Source organism: Agelaius phoeniceus, chromosome 1, assembly GCF_051311805.1.
Source record: "Agelaius phoeniceus isolate bAgePho1 chromosome 1, bAgePho1.hap1, whole genome shotgun sequence".
Taxonomy (NCBI): Eukaryota; Metazoa; Chordata; class Aves; order Passeriformes; family Icteridae; genus Agelaius; species Agelaius phoeniceus.
Genome location: NC_135265.1, coordinates 36,889,677 through 36,906,872, shown reverse-complemented (window position 1 = coordinate 36,906,872; position 17,196 = coordinate 36,889,677). Strand labels below are relative to the sequence as shown.

Here is a 17,196-nt window from a genome sequence, read left to right as displayed (position 1 = left end):
GCCCAACTAGTTAATGATCCTGGGATTTTTGGGTTTGGGGAGTTTTTTCCCTCATAACTTAATAGGAAAATTAAGAAGGTATAGACCATAAAAAGTCTTAAGGATCCCAGTTCCCCTTCATTTATTGACAGTAAACTGAAGGTATAAAGCCTACCTGGCCAGTGCCATACCTTCTAGGAACCAAAAACAAAGCATAATTGAAGTGATTTCAAATTTGTTAATATGCCAGTCCTGAAAGTGTAGATGCATACCTCTTCTAGTATCTCTTTTTATATTTTTTTCTAAATATAATTTTGTTGCTGTTAGAAAGTTATGATACTTGTAAACAAAGCAGTTAAAGTAAGTGATATTTTAAAACTCATCTGGCAGTCGTAGGTAGCTACTTAGTGTGCTTGGGCAAATCAGACCTATTTAGCTGGCTTAGGTTTTTTTGTGTTGTGAGTTAATAAATTGCTGTACAGTGACTAAAATGCAGTCTTGACAAATGTACTCTTGCACTGTTAATGCACTGGAAAGGTCGTTTCTCTTTCTTATGCATGATCATAACATCGCCTGCTTTTCGCCCTCTTATTGGCATCCTCTAATTTGTTGCAGCCAGTATTAGCTTCCAGCACTCCTCAAATGAACTTCTAACATAGTTCTTGTTCAGTTGCTTGATAGTGATGTGAGTGCCATTCAGGAGCCTGTGATGATGAATTTGCACCACCTACTTCCTAAAGTTTTAGTTCTGCCATTACTTCCCTTTTGGCCTTCATTTTTGGAAGATGTCTTTGTCAATTACGTTTCTTAAAATGCTAGTCGATTACATTTCTTAAAATTCATCCTTAACATCATCTTTCTAGAAGGCCATCCTGGTTTAGGAATGGTGTTCTCCAGTTAAGTTTTCCATTGAAACCATTGCATGGCACACACAGCTCACTTGCTGACTCCCCCCTTCCCTCCCTCCTCCCTGCACTGGGATGGACAGAACTGGAGGCACAAAAGGTACAGATCACAGGTTGAGATGAGAACAGTTTACTGGAAACAGCAATGAGGTAAGAAAAATGAACAGTAACAGCAATGATGCTAACAACAAGAGAAGAAAGAAACTGATGACAAGACAAGAAAAGAAATATTCTTGCTCACTGTGGAAACCCTAACAACAGATAATAACAAACCACTCCCTCCAGATGAGAGTGGCATTACCCAGCCTCTGCTGCTCCTACTTGACCAGAAAAAAAAACCTTCTTCCCAGAAAAGACTTCCTTCTCCCTGCCCTGGTAGTGACGTGACATGGTATAGAAAAACCTCTGGGTCCTGGCTATGCCATCTCCTGGCTACTGCAAAACCCTATTCTTGCCAGAACCAAGACAAAAGTTAATATAAATCTTGATAAAACCAAATTCATCTATCATGCTAGTCAGTATTAATCCATTCTCTTTTTGTGTGTCTGTTGCTGTTATGTTATACATGACCTATGATTCCTGAAAAAGAAGTGGTTAAAAGGAAGATTTCTGGGATGAACAGTCTTGGGTCCAGAAGAGTGATGATGATGATTGTCTTTCCTCAGTTTTGCTCTATAATCTTCATCTGCCCAAGAACTAGCATCAGTTCTCCTTGGAATCAGACTAAAAGATGAGTAGGGAAAACTAGAAGAAGGATGGAAAGAAGCTCTTGCCCTGTTTTACAGTCTTCAAAACTACACTTGGACTTTTACTTGCAGTGTGGTATTTGTAGGAACTATAAAAATTCTTTTGGACTCCAAATAATACAACATTTACAACGTTCAAATGGAAACACTATTGTTCTGCTAATTAGACAACTAATGGTGATGATGTGCCTGGAAAATAAGGGGAGGTTTTAAGTACTTTTGCTCTTGACTCGTGTGATTGAAAAATAGTTAAAGGAATACTGAAGTGTTTGTTTCTCTGTTTTTTTTCTTCCAGATAAATACTCATCAGTTGGGATTTACTACTGCCAGTATGTATCATTCTGTGTCTGAAACCAGTCACCCTTTGCAAACAGAGGAACAAGAGATAGGCATTGATCCCTTGCAGAGTTTTTTGAACAAGCCAGGGGAAGGTGAGTTTGTATTTCTGTACTTTTTTTTGAGTTTATACCTTATATAAGTGTGTCATAATAACTGTACCTGTCATAATTTGTTTAATTCACTCAATGAAGTTGAACAGGGCAACTTAAAGAACATTTCACAGAGTATGTGAGGAACATTCTGACACTAATGAAAACAACGAAAAGTCAACTTTCAATTACAGACAGAAGCATTAGCCAAATGTTTAATGTGCTGTCATCCTTTTTTAATCATAAACGAAACACTGACTTCAGCATAAGAATATTGAAATGGAGCATGACTTTATGTTACTTTCTCAAGCATGGACTCTTACACTGCTTTGGTTTAGGGATCTTTTTTGTTTGTTTTCTTTTTTTGTTTTCTTTTTTTTCCTTTTTTTTCTTATTTGGTTCTGCAGTAAAGTTCAGTATATTATTTTGGACAAAATTATGCAAATACAAAGTCTGATTTTTGTTTGACTCAGCCCCTATGTTCTTATTTGAAAAAATATCTCAAAGCTGAGATAGAATGAATAGGCTCTAAAGATAGAAATTACTACATAACCTGAAGCAAGTTAGTTAAATGCAGTATTTGGAAGACCCTAATGAACAATGAGAACAAACTGCTTGGATAATGCAATGCCTGTCTGTTTTGCTCATCTTTTCTACTTATTTGCTAGTAGTGACAGGATAGTTGGTTAGAAGAAAGTGATAAGCTTAATGAGAAAGCTCGTCCTTGTCATGAAAACATTCCTCAAGTACTCAGTTATACACAGTGGCACCTTAACTACCTGTAATTTTCCAGTCATTGAACACATGTACCAGGAGGGCAAAATAAAAAATTTATTTTAAATTACAGAGTTGAAACAACTTTGTCACATTTTCTAAGTCCCTCACCCAGATCAACTATTCTATGTGGGTGTATCTGTTTATAAATCCTCGGTTTACTAGTGCTTATTAAAAAGCTCTGTCAAGTTCTGCTCAGTCAGGTTTATTACTTCTGTTTAGAAGAAGCTGATGTTTTGCTTCCAAATATATTGGTAAAACTTCATTGTCCCTTTGAGTTAATTTTTTCACTCTTTCTTTATTGGTTTACAAAGCTTCTTCAATGTTTAAAAATGACAATGTACGTCATGGAGAAAGTATTTTAAAACCTGACGAATAAATGGAATAGCTTTTCTAGGCAGTGTTTCTTTTCTATCATATTTGACATCTTAACGATATGAAGCCATTTTAGCCTGATAAAGCAAATGCATTTTTGTACATATTTTAGAAACTTGAAAATAATCTTTTTTTCAATAACCTAAAATAATAACCATTTTCAAGAGGACAAACAGCTTGCTTCTAGTCTACCCCAGTCAAGAAAAAGATAAACATTTTCTTCCAACTCCTATTTGCTTTAAAAAATCTTGATAATTCTTTCAACTCTGTTTCAAGAAAAAGCAAAATTTTCACCCTGTTAAAAATACACCGTAAGTTAATTTTACCCTTTATTGTGCCTAGAAGCGATTAGTTACCTTGACTGAAAAGGTTTCTCATTTTTATCCCAACCTTAACATTTCTGTGACATACAAAGTTATTAGGATTGAATTGATGTTTAAAAGTGCCATTAATTCATTTACCCCAAATGTTCATTAACAATGTAAATGTATGCTGATGTTCTATGAGACAAGGAAGTGACTAATGACTCTTCGCACTAACAACACTTAAAATGAATAGAAACTTTAGATAGCTAATCTTGAAGTAATCAAGACCCTCATTCAGCTTGGCATCTCTGTATGCTCTAAAACAGCTGTCAACTGTTAAAAATATATACACAACACACACATACGCACATGCGAGGATAAAGATATGTAAATACATGGTTCCCCAAGTCATAAAGGTTACCAACTATGGTACATTTTTTATGTTCTATCTATGTAAATATTTTATATAAAGCATCCATTTCATCTTCATAGCCTTTTTTGCTGTGAAACACATAGTGCATTTTAATTTGAAACTTTATATATCCAGAATAGGTCTTTGAAGTTTTAATGTTTCATTTTAAATAAAGCGTGTGTATGGTTGGTGTTAGCTCTTTAGGCATCAAAGTATACAGTTGTTCCTGTCCATGCAGTGTGTCCGTCGTTGTCTTCACAAAAGTATTTCAAGACAAGGTTTTTCAATGCAGCCTCAAGTTTCAGGGGTGATACAGAATCAACTTGGTGAAAATCTCTATGTTAATTTTTTTGTATCATGAATCACAGAAATATGGTGGAGTGATGGTCCACTGGAGACGTTCTGTGCAATATTGTAGAATATCAGTATATCTAAATTGTGTTTTTTAAACATGGCTGAATGCTTACCTTAGAAGCATAGTGATAAAAGCCTTCACTGAGATGAGGTGATTGGAAAAAAGCACAGCCCTAATAAGGGTGCTGAAAAGAAATATTTAGTTACTGATCTAGTCAGATTTCTAAATCTGCATGAAGTGTTGTATTTTTAGCATGTGCAGTTGATACCAAAACTTGATGGAGAACCAGAAGATGTCATGTCCAGCTGGAGTTACAAAATTCTCTCACAGTTTTCATAAAATTAAAGAAATCTCAAAAATACACGGATTGCTCTTAAGTATAGCTGCTTGGAAAACTGCATGCGTCGACTACTTTTTGTTCATTTGCTGTCAGCTTGAAAGGGTATATTGGATAGGATTCCAGAAATATGTTGAGTCTAGTAGTACTCAGTGCTTTTATTAAAAATTCAGTGAAGGAATAGAGAGAAAACGTGGTTTATTTGGGACAGGACTGTTGACATAATGGAGAGTAGATGTAAAATTCAAAGTATTCTTGAGATTTTGGAGAAGTGGCCTGAGAAGATTAAGACATGGTTCACTAGGAACAGCTGCAAGGATTAATGTTGCAGATGCTAGGCATGAGACAGTTACCTAGCTGAACAAATCAAAGTAGATCATTACAGATGAGGTAAGTGTCATTTGGAGAAAGGTCTGGGTGTTGGTAGCTCTCCAGATTTTATATAACTCATAAACTTTGAATTTTAAGTTATGATGAGCCATGAGAATGTGCTTGTTTGCAAGTTTAAAAACTTCAAAATAAGCCTTTAACTTTAAACATCTTTTTTCTGTCCCTTTAAAACATTTTCTAAAGTCCATTAAAATAGTATTTTTGTCCTTTTCTGTTGATTAATTTGGCCTGTGTTATTTTCCTTATGTCTGATTTTTCTTTCAAGATAGAAAAAGGTACATGCCAAAAAATGCACTCATTTATGCTTTTTTAAATAGCATTTTTAAATAGTTGATTAGAAATTTGTGGCAGGGATTCTCACTTTTGCAATCTCATACTTCAAATGGAGGATTCTAGTTCTTTTAAGAAATTTTAATTTTTGGTTGTTTCTTGTGGATCTGGTTGTATTTTAATTTACACGCATCTAGATATGTGTACATTATTATGTTTTGTTTTGACTTTGGTAGTCTTTTGACTTGATGACATCTTTCTGCATTCTCTCTTCTAAGAATGATCATGCTTTTACTCACTTTATTCTAACATGGTTTTTGTATGATCCCCTCTGAAACAGGGATCTTTCAAAGAGAAATTGGTGAATCATAGCTCTGTCTCCAGCAAAGACTTTGTGAGACCTGAATGAAATTTCAGAAATATTCTTCTCCCTGCATATTGCATCTGACAAACTGTTTTTCTGACTTCCAAATGCTCAAGGTTTCTGTTACATTGAAATGGAATAACTAGGTTAACTTTCTGCCATGAATTTTCACTCCAAGTTACAGCGTCCACCACATTCCAACACAAGTTTTGAAGAGCGTGGTAGGTAGTATTCCCATTTCATTGATATAATGAGAAAGTTGATCCTCTAAGGACAGACTGGAACAATGCATTTAATACTCTTCAATTTAATTTGCTCAATATCACAATTAATACAATTAAGGTCACTTGAAACTATTAACAAATTGGGTAATTTACTTTAACAATGTCAGTGTGTTCTCACAATTACATTTGCTTTAATTAGTGTACAAGCTATTATTTAATAGCATACTTCACATAGAAAAATGTAATGTGTTTTTTGTTCTCAATAGAAGAAAAGGGGAAACCTTTAATGGGTCAGAGTGTTTTGGAGTTTGGCAGGATATATTTCATGTGTAAGGGCTACAGTTGGTGGTGAGGACAGAGAAGGTTGATGTTGCTGGAAGGACAAAGGTAACTACTGGAGTGTGTGACTGAAAGTAATCCAGTTGAGCCAGATAAGTTCCTGACCACTTACTATTGCATCCCTTCTGATTCTCAAACCTGCTGTGAAAAAATATGAGAAATGATAAGAGAGCATTCATATTTCCATTTTGGCCATATACTGTGTGGGTGTTTCCATTGCTTGTCTCTGGACAATTATGCTATTCTGGTGTTAACCTCATAGCCCTGATCACTAGAAAGTATTTCCATGGAGAACTATACCTTATGTGAAATTTAAGATTCCTGGTTTATATTAGTGTCATACAGAAAACAAGTAGAAAACAGAGGGGAATGAAGTAATAAAGTAAATGCCATCTTTTCTGGACAAAGCATGTGTTATCAAATAATTTCCCCAAATCTTTACTGTAATTGACATGGACTGTTTTTGCCCTAGATGTTCCTTACAGGGTTAAGTGAATTTTTGCTGTCAGAAAATGACTTTATCATCTAACTGGTCCTTAGCTACTCAGTGTTATAAGTCAAGGGGTTTTTCCCCTTAAAGCCCCCTTCACCCAGATATACAGTGCTAATGTGCATTGCCCTGTACAGCCTTTATTTACCTCCATTTTTAGAGATCAGTTCATTTAAAGGAAAAAAAAACCACAGAGGTCTGCACCTCTCTGTGTGAGCAGTACGTTCCTAGGTAAAAGCAATTCAGAATACAGCGAGTTGTTGGAAGACTTACTATTTTCTTATCAAATATTTTTGATAGCATATTTTATGACGTCATGTGTGCCATATAATGTGTGTTATTCCATCTTCTCTCCAGGGAGTGACATGTACATGAAATAGAGCATTTTGTTTTTAAGAGTCCTTTTAAATATGCATGCTACTGTGTGTTTTCATTAAAAAGACAAGATTGGAACAGAGAACCTCTTTGCATTATACTGGAACAGAAGAACTGAGGGTTGTGATTGTTTCTTAATGTCTTTGGGGTTCCATGCTGTGGTTTACACCAGGCCCTGAAAAAGCCCTGTGTCCTTCACTGGGGAATTTTACCCTTCAGCCAGAAATCTTCAGTGTGCCCCATTAGCACAGTTCTTGCTGGTGGTCCTGTTCAAAACCTTTGTGCTTCTGCAGGGCTTGGCTTCCTCATTAAAGGCACAGGTATGATGGAAGAGAAGGGGCCATCCTCAGTCTGTTTCACTTCATATTGGATGAATAAAAACAAGAATGGTTTTTACATGTTCAAACGCCATATGCTAACATAACAAGCATTTTAATATTCATTTATTAATAATAACTGCTGTTTAGCTTCCTTTAATTGAGTTGAGCTGCAACAGGATTGTAGTGACAAAGGCTTTTGGAGCAACACAGTGTATCTTGAGCTAACTCAGGCTGTCACTAGCTGTTTCTCTAGAACTCTTCATTTTCCTCTTTTCTGTATTAGACATTTTTATTAAAAGATCTGTTAACAGAGAAGCTATGCGTGTTTAAAAATGCATATATTTAATATAGTTAGTTGAAGATCTAGCTATCTTAGCTATCACACAGTACAATTTTTACTTGAAATAATGTATTTGTAGAAGTGTTGACATGCTCTTAGAAATTTGCTTCTTGTGGGCCCTTTGGTTTCAGTGCCTTACTGGAAATTTGTATTTAGGAATTGCAGGAGTTTTTTTAATTACTTCAGTTGTGGGAGCAAATGTGAGTAGGGCTACCATGGACTTGTGAAATACCAGCTTTAAGAGATGGATTCTCCTCTCTAGAATTGGTAGATACGGGGGGGTTTTGGTGACTTCGCATGAGTTGCACATTGCATTAACTCCAGTTTGGAGGTTATTCTCTGACATGGGAAACTGGCAGAAACATCATGTAGGGAAATGGCCTTCAGTGGTTGGTATGGCAGATACTAGGGATGACCTTTTGGACAGTGATGTCTGTTCATGGAATGGTTTGGGTTGGAAGACAAATGAAAGACCATCCAGTTCCAGCCCTCCCACCATGGGCAGGAAGCCTCCCACTAAATCATGTTGCTCAGGATCTCCTCCAGCCTGACCTTGAACACTTCCAGGGATGGTCATCCACAGCTTCTCTGGGCACCCGCGACTTCTCTTGATCCAAGTGAAATTTTAAAAATGTCATTTTGGAAGTTCCACTCTAAATGAAAACAAGACTATTCTCACTAACGACACTAGCACACTACCTCAGTTAGTCATCTGAGCTGGGAGTTTCCAGGTCTTTCCAGATACAATTCTGCCTGAATACTGGCATAAATTACTTGTCAGCCTCATGTCATTCTTCTAACAACTCCTTGTGACCCTATTTTGGGAGAGCCTGATTTGAGTGTTTCTGTTTCTTTTCCTAGTTCTTTCCAAATCCAAGTTAAAGATCAACTAGTTGGCTCTCATCTCGCTTCCTAGTATATGTGTAGCATAATAATACTTGTAGTATAAAAGGAAAAAAAGCAAGTTAAATGAAAAAGAAATTTAATTTTTTTAAATAAATATTACATGCTTAGAGAACCTTAAAATACCAAGAAGAAATTTCCATTTAAACTATAGTAACCTAGTGAACAGCAAAATAAAACAGAATAATCTTTTTTAATACAACCTCTGTAAATGTAATTAAAAGTGGTTTAAAACTAGTACATTATAAAAAGTTATACATAAGATAAGAATGAGAATACAATCATTCTTTTGAATATTTTACTCAGACTTTACACAGAAATATAATATGAAGATTACTGGCCATAAATACCTTACATATTAAGTGTTTCCAGGAAATGTTCAAATTATGTTAAATGGCTATATCTCCTACATATGGAAAAGGCAGATTCTCTTAATTTAAAAAAATTGAACTGTACACATTTGATTGTACTTGTGTATGTATAATGAAAGACTAGTAAATCAGAATTCTAGCTGAGGCCAGCATGATTGGTACAGGATAATAATTAAATGTCTGGGTTCACTTCTGTCCTGACGTACTAAAGATTGTAATTTACAAAGCAGTGTATGAATTGTGAGCAGCTAGCTGATGTTACAGACCTCTGTATCTGAGATTAAATGTATGTTAAAACATTTTTAAAGAGCTTAACTGTCACAAATTTGATTGAATTAGAAATTGATTGTTCTATATAACAGAAATATGTCACTACAGATGGGATGTTTCCTGTCTTTCATGTGTGTGGACATTTATAAAGGCCTGGAATTCCTTATTTTAGAAAGAGAAAGTTTCAACCTACTTTCACTCAATTGATACTGCAAAGCTTCAGTTTTAGGCTTTTGATTTGCTAATAAGCCTTAATCTTTAGCCTCATGGTACCCAGGGTACTCCCTGCCCTTGTCCTCTTTGGACATGCAAAACTAAGACATGTGAAAGGGGAGAGAAATAAAGTACTGTCATATTTAAGTGGTAATAAATTATCTGGTAAGATGTGTATTATTTATTGACAATCTGGCCTTTTAACAAAGAAAAATAGGCCTATGCTTAGGTTGCCACTGCAACAGCCGAAACAGCTGATACTTTAATGAACAACATACTGAGGGCCATCCAGGACATAAGGCAAATTAAGCAGGTTACAAACTGCATATCTTCTGTTTAGGTATAGGAAATCTCCCCAGCTCTGACAATTAGCTCCGCTGATCAGGCAACCAGACAGACAGAAACAGAAGGAGGCCATTTGTATCAATTTGAGGAACAGAACTAGTAATGAAGTAAAATATCTGTACCAGGTAGTTTCACCTCCGCTTTGGAACAGATATTTCTAACTGCTGGTTTCAGCTTTGCAGTAGCAAATAAATAAATAAATGTGTGCTGCTTAACAAAAGCTTATTTTCTGTTGTTTACAAATTGAGAGCAAAGGAATAATAATACTTCTAACCTAACGGGTTTTTAAAAAGGATAAAACATTTTCTGGACATACAAGCAAATACGAATCTTGGTAACCTGACAGCTTTGTTTAAACGTTGAATTTGAGTTTCCTTTCATGAAAATCTTTTCAAAGTACAGCAATTCAGCTGTGAAAACCTGAATACATTAATGATGACAAAGAACCTCTGGAGTGAGCCAACATTTGTTTTTGTTCTTTTACAACGTTTCCTGATGAATTGCACATACAAAAGTGTTGGAGGTTATTTTAATTTTCTTTTCTTACTTTGATAATAAATGTCTCCACTGTTTACCTTTTTGGTTAAGGTACCTTATTATTACTAATCAGCTTTAATTATTTATAACAACATGACTGTGAAAGATGTTTCTTTGATGTCGAAAAAGTCAGGGGCCCGATCCTGACCCTATTAAAATTAATGGCTAGGTTCCAATTGGCTGCAAAGGTAACAAGCCTGAGTGCCCTTTAAGGGAAGCAGTCATTTAGCCCAGGGTACTGCATTGTGGTTAGTTGGGGTTCCTGTTTTGGGAGAGTTCAGATTTTAAGCATTTAGTGTCAAGATTTGGCCATGCAGAGGCAGAACGCATATAACTGATTCTTGAAGTCAGTCCCAATTTCCATTTTGCTTGTAAAATACACAATAATTTTAAAAAGGCTAAATATACAGGATAATAAGAGAACACCTTTCTCACTAAACATGAGTGCTAAAATGGGGGGACAGAGAGAAATGTGGATAGCCTTTCTGCTTTTGCCTATCTTTTTTCAGTCAACAAAATAGCAAACTAGCTCAAATCTAAGCAATGCTGGATAAGGACCATCACATTTCACAGGCATGTGTGCCAGCTTGTGTTTAAATCTTATTTTGTTTAAGTGAACTATCAGTGGGTTTTGTTTCTGACTATTTTAAGCTTCAGATTTATATGGATGTACATAGACACACTCTGTGACAAGACTGAACACTTCTGTCAGATCTAGAATATCTTTTAGGTATTCATAACTATCTTTGTTCAGTTTCTTCATCATGTTACATGTTTAGTTCGTTACATCAGTAGCCATGTGACTATAACATTTCAACCACAGCACAAATGACACAAAAGGATATAGCAAATGAGACTTACTTTCACCATTTGTGACAACCACACAAGGCTGTGATGCAATTTGTGCTCTTTGGCTTGATCTGCTTGAAAAGGGAAGTGGGACTTGGGATGTTTGTTTTGCATCTGTGTGCTTACCTTTTAGAAGGTGTCATATACACAAGAAGCAATGAAATTCATTCTCATAACTGCCATAGAGAGAGCAGCGAGATTATGTGTTCTCATGCAAAAAGGAATTTGAAGCTGGTGAAATGATAGGGCTCGTTCATACAAGAGGTCTGTAGCAGGGCCAGGAGCATCATTCAAGGTGCAGGACACTGCATCAGTGATGATGCCATCCTTCAGCTCTTTCTTTCAGGCAGTTTTTGTGACGCAGGTAGCTACTTAACTAAGAAAGTGTAACTTCGGTACAGAAAACACACACACACAACTGTTTAATGTTTTATATACAAACTTAAATAAGCATATATCATCTCAGAAATTGCAACTAAAAGTATTTTTGGTAATGGAAGTGAAAAGTATTTCAAAAGATGTAGACCATTGTCACCTTTTCAGTATTTTGAGTAATTAAATAAAATTCAAATGTTTTGAATACATTTAACTATTCCTGAACCTTTGATAAATGGTGTCTCAGTACAGATATATATGTGCATTACTATTAAAACATGATTTGGCTGAAAATCTAAGGAATACTACTCCACTTTAATGAACTGATTGTCAAAGCTGATTTATTTATGCTTATTTATTTCATAGTTTTGTATCTTAATATTGCCAGGTCCTGTCTTAAGTAGAGGGAAAATACTTCTCACAAGAGTTTTTCAAAGCAAGCACAACAGTGCTATGGTTTACTTGACATGGTGGTGTTCAGTCAAATTTGGGCTGAATGATCAATAAAGGTGTTTTACACCTTTAGTGATAAATTCTAAATACCTTATTTCTGTACAAACAGCTGGCAGTTAAATCTTTTGCTTGGATACTCAAGTGATGCACAATAACGCATGAACTCTGGGATAGGAAGACTATGCTCAAACTTTTCAACAAATCCCATCCAGTTTAGTGAAACTGGGACCATATAATCAAAATGTTAGCAAGTAGCGTGTATGATAAATTTCTCCACTAAAATTTTGATATCCCATTGCAAATTATTATTCTTGATCTTCCTAAAAGTTAAAAGGCACAAACTTCATCCAGATAAAGCTTTTATGGTGGTGATAATTCTTTTCTTCTGCGAAATTGGATTTGTAATGGAATCAATGATTTAACCTTAGGAAAAATGAACAGTATAGTGTTTCAGTACTAAGTACAATTAAAGGGATAGATCATGTAATACATGTGAAAATATGTTTGCAATGATCTGATAATGTTTTGAGTTTCCTTATAAAGGGGTACATTTTTTTTTAATATGTTAGTTGTAATTTTGGAAGATACCAATGTTTGTTTTGTTACATACAATTTGAAATATTGAAAGGGTGGAGCAATGAAACATAAATCTGTCCATTATTGGGCATTTCTACTTTGCACACAGATGAATTCTCATCAAATTTGATTTGCTGACTGGTGGCCAGAACAGATGTTATCTTAATCGAGGAGAGAAGCATATGGAGCCACAGGGCCACCTCCAAACTTCTGTGACCCAATATTGTTTCATTGTTTATTGAAGTATGAAAGAAAATACTTCTCTGCAAAAGTCTACAAAGCTCCATTCTGAATTATTACAGCTATGTCCCCACAACATTATTGCCTTACTAAGATGAAGACTTTACTGCCAGAAAAAGTGTAGCATTAATTGTTGCTATTCTAAACAAAAAAAGGAAAAAGAAAATTAAAATAAAAGTACCCCTGGCAGATGAGCTTGTGTCTTTTGCTTATTTGAATTTGAAATAAAGAGGGGCTTTAAATTAGAGCTTACACTGTGGAGAGCTCTAGCTCTGTTCTGGGGTTCTTGAGACAATAGCATACTGAATAATAAGTGAAGACTTCTGTTTGAAAAGTTATGGAATTGACTTTTTTTTCAGAATTAAATTTAATATATTTTTTAAATTTTTATTTATTATGAACATAAAACAGTTTTAGTTGTGGCATTTGTATGAACTAAAGTTATACTCCTGTAACTGTGACATTAGAACAACTACTTGTTCAAGTGAAGATTTTTAGGTTTTTTAGAGAAACTGGTTTGTAATGTATGCCTGTCAGAAGCAAACTTCTGATTTGGAAAAATACTATGTAAACACAGGAATAAATGCTCCTTTTCACTTTTAAAAAAGAGCATATAAAGCCTGATTTAATTGTGGACATGAAAAATATCCCGAGGATTTTTTGTCTTGGAATTAATGTTATATTGTATATAATGTATATCCAGTCCTCTGGATATTACAAATTCAGGAAGATACATGCAGATTTTCTGTGATTTCCAAGATACTTACTCATATCTGTCATATTCAGTTTGAGATTCTTATGGAAAAATGAGCCTGCACTTTGAATTTGCATTGCTTAGCTAAAGATAGTTTTATTTTCCTGCATATTACTGTGTTCCATGCTAAAGCTGTAGCTCAGAGCAGCAATTTGGAAACTTTTGAACATATTTAATTGATAATAATTGCATAAAAACAATACTGAATATTAAGATAGGAAAAGGGGACATCTGAAAATCATGTAGTAAATTATGTGTACAATGCTAATTTTTTATTAGCCTAGGATAAGGAGCAACTTACATTGACTCCTACAGCATGGATGCTTACTATCACCATTTCTGGCTTGCCACCTAGAAATAGCCATTAATGGCACAATACAGGCTACTGCAGTGAAGTTTGTACACATCATAATTATTCCCTCTTTAGGTCTTTACTTTGACCATCAAGTGATTTACTGTTTATAAATTGGCACCACTTAGCATTAAAGATGATGAGTCAGTGTGGGGACCTTTAACTTACTTTAGCAATAATTTCTCAGTTGCTGTGAAGTCTCTGTCTGGTTTCAGTTTTGATGAAGTTAAGGCAAAGAACAAATTCAGGGCTTTGAATTGAGTCGGGTTGTTTTTCTTTTGCAAACCATATGCCAGTGCTCCAAAGGCCTGTCTTGTGGCTGGTTAAAACAAAATAAGAACATCTATAAAAGGTCCCACTCTGAGTAATGTGTACTAATTTCAGGGAAAAATTCTTTTCATTTGGTGTTTATGAATTACACTTTTAAAACTTTGCCTAGAGGTAGGGAGGAGTGTTTCAAAAATCAGATGTTAAAGTAAAATGGCTATAAAAACATGTGATCTTCCATTTTACTGTATTTCTTCTTCTGAATAAGTAATGCTCTAATAAAAATTAAAGAGCAAGTTGCATTTCGAAGATCAGGTCATCGTAATTCATTGACATTAGGCCACATAACTGAATAATGTCTTACTTCAGTGAAATACATCAAATGAGATCAACAATTATGACTCATAAACATGCCTCGCAGGCATAAAACAGCAGGGAATTAGCATGTGAGGCTGATAAATATGCATGTAAATAAGCTCCCAAAGGAATAACATGGGTTTGATTGATAGGTTTAGAATTGGAACATATGTAAACCCCTTTATTCCTCATTCTGGTGTAGCTAAGTAAAGATGCGTTTTACTTGTTAAAAGTTTCAATAACTTTGTAAATCTTAATGCCACATCTGCTTTTGTGTGTGCAGGCACGTGTGAGTGTCACTTGAGAGATTGATTGAATTGTCTACAAGGTAGATGCCCTCACACTAAGGCTGACGTGTTTGCGTATGGATATTGGAGCGGTTGTGTATGTGCGTGCCCATGTGTACGTGGATTTGGGCACTGTGGGGTAGGGGGTGTTGAGCAAAAGAGTATTTTGGGGCTTGTTTTACTCACAATTAGCAGATTTTAAAGTTTGGTTCTCGAATAGGAAACTGAGTTGTGAGTTTTGGTATATGCACCAGTACATTTATTTTTGCAAATACATTCTGCATTGAAGGTAATTACTATTTATATTTCAGAAAGTCCCACAAGTGCTACTACATTTAAGAGTCTGGCAGTGATTCTTTACAAACTTCCAATTTTTTTGGCATCTTGCAGCTTGAGCTCTTATCTGCAACTTCAAAGTACCTATCACAGCAGTATCTCTGTGTTGATCCACACAAGTGTTTATGCTGTGCAGAGATTTACACCCCTGTTGTTAGAAAAGTATAACATACATTGTGTTTATAAAACATTAATACTTTGCTTTGCCAAACACAGACCAATTGGTTGCCATTGTCATGTGGCCTGGTGTACATCTGCTTTATTACTATTCCCTGCTATTAGGCAATAAAAACTTTTCCAACTGATGCACACTTACTGATGTTGCATCAAGCTGTAATTATGCTAAAGTGATCTTAGACCAGTGGCAGGCAAGATGCAAAACCATTTTCAATAGTGTGGTGTGTGTATTGACTGTAGATTTTGGTTCTGGGTGGTTTATAGCTTAAATAGTCATTCAGAGAAATTGGAGCTGGGGCTCGTATCAGAGATCACAGTAGTTCATATGTGAAAACCTCAATTCTGTCATACCTACCTTTGGCTTAGGGATACTTTTCTGTGTAGATAAAGCTTCAGCAAAACAGCTTCCTTCTGTTTAGATTTACGGTGTAGCAGAGAATACATTTCCCAGTTAAGATCAGTAAATTCAGGAGCTACCGCTTAGTTCTGAGAGCCAGCTCTTTTTGCTGCTGAAAAATAAATAAACTTGTAGCACTTAAAGACATCACATCAAATCTCACGTGGCTTCTCATGAAGCAATTTATAGCTACCTTGTATAATTTGTATAGAAATGTTAAGCTGATCCCTGCTCCAACAGCATCAACTGCTTAACCCAGAATGTAACAGCCTGTGACACCAAGAAAAAGCAAACCCTGTGTACAGTCTGGGGGAGGGGACCTTTCATAACAGAGCTGAATAAGCAGATTGCTATCAGGAACTCTGATGGGCCATGTTTCTAGCTGCATAGCACTGTCCTTTTTCATAGAGCATGCCTAGATATCTCTTGAGCCAACAGAAATACAAAATAAGCCACTTTTTTTTATCCTAACAATGTGCCTTTTTTTTACACTCAGGGCCATGACAGGCTGTCACTCAGTTGCAGCTCCCCACAAGAAATGTCCTTGAATGGTTCAAGAGAAGCCAGAAAATTGTTGTTAAGTATTTTTTTTCATTCACCTCTAGAATTTTCCACATTTTCTCCAACATGTGTGAAGCCACTGGGAAATATGGTTAAATGAGTTAAGCAGACATCACCCATCTGTGCATCTCGGGGAAAATAAAAACAGTGCTGTCCCTCCGAGAGCTTTCTTGGTACATAACCAAAATTGGAAGAACAACCACACTCTAAAGCTAAACCTAGGCAAGGCTGTTGCAGGAAAAAAGGAATGAGCACTTTGAAGGAACTGCTTCTTCTGGCTTACCCCAGTCTCGCTGCTGTGTGACCTTTGCAGAATGTGAGGTGACCCTAAAACCTGTTCTGCTTCCCAAATGCCTGAAGGCTACTGGACAGCTGAGAAAACATGACTGCACATCATATTTGCTTCAGACAGTGCTGAAAACCTGGCATTCAATCCCTGAATTTCAGTCCTCTCACAAGCCAAAACAATCACATTGCAGCCTCCCCCGTTTGTATAAATGTTTCATAATTTTAGATAGAAGGCATCACAAGAACCCTACTTTTGCTCAAGTCTTGATTTACCCTTTAATATTGTTCACTGCAGCTCTTTCTACTACTCAAGTGATTTGTAATTTGTATCTCTCAAACAGTTCCCACTTGGATTTCTCATGCACTGAGAAGTCAGATGCCTGACATTACTGTGTAAAGTTAAGTGCTTGGGGTTAATGAGTGGCATTAAATTTTATGAGGTCATGTCCAGTAGATGTTAAAAGAAGCTTAAGGGAACTTTATCACTGATAGAAATTAACGGTTGGCACAAAAGAGTGCCTGAGGGAGTTCAGTTCTAAACAAAAATAAAATCGGTGGTA

General features: G+C 35.8%; 1 protein-coding gene across 8 annotated transcripts in view; it reads left to right on the top strand.

Annotated features, from left to right (window-relative positions):
* TBC1D5 (TBC1 domain family member 5) overlaps positions 1-17,196 on the top strand; it is a 318,053-nt gene that overhangs the window by 130,531 nt on the left and 170,326 nt on the right. For all 8 annotated transcript variants that reach the window (XM_077176555.1, XM_077176560.1, XM_077176564.1 and 5 more), the window contains one exon: positions 1,926-2,061. In XM_077176555.1, coding sequence (XP_077032670.1) covers positions 1,962-2,061 — 100 coding nt within the window. In that variant the 5' untranslated portion in view covers positions 1,926-1,961. The remainder of the gene's footprint in view (positions 1-1,925; positions 2,062-17,196) is intronic.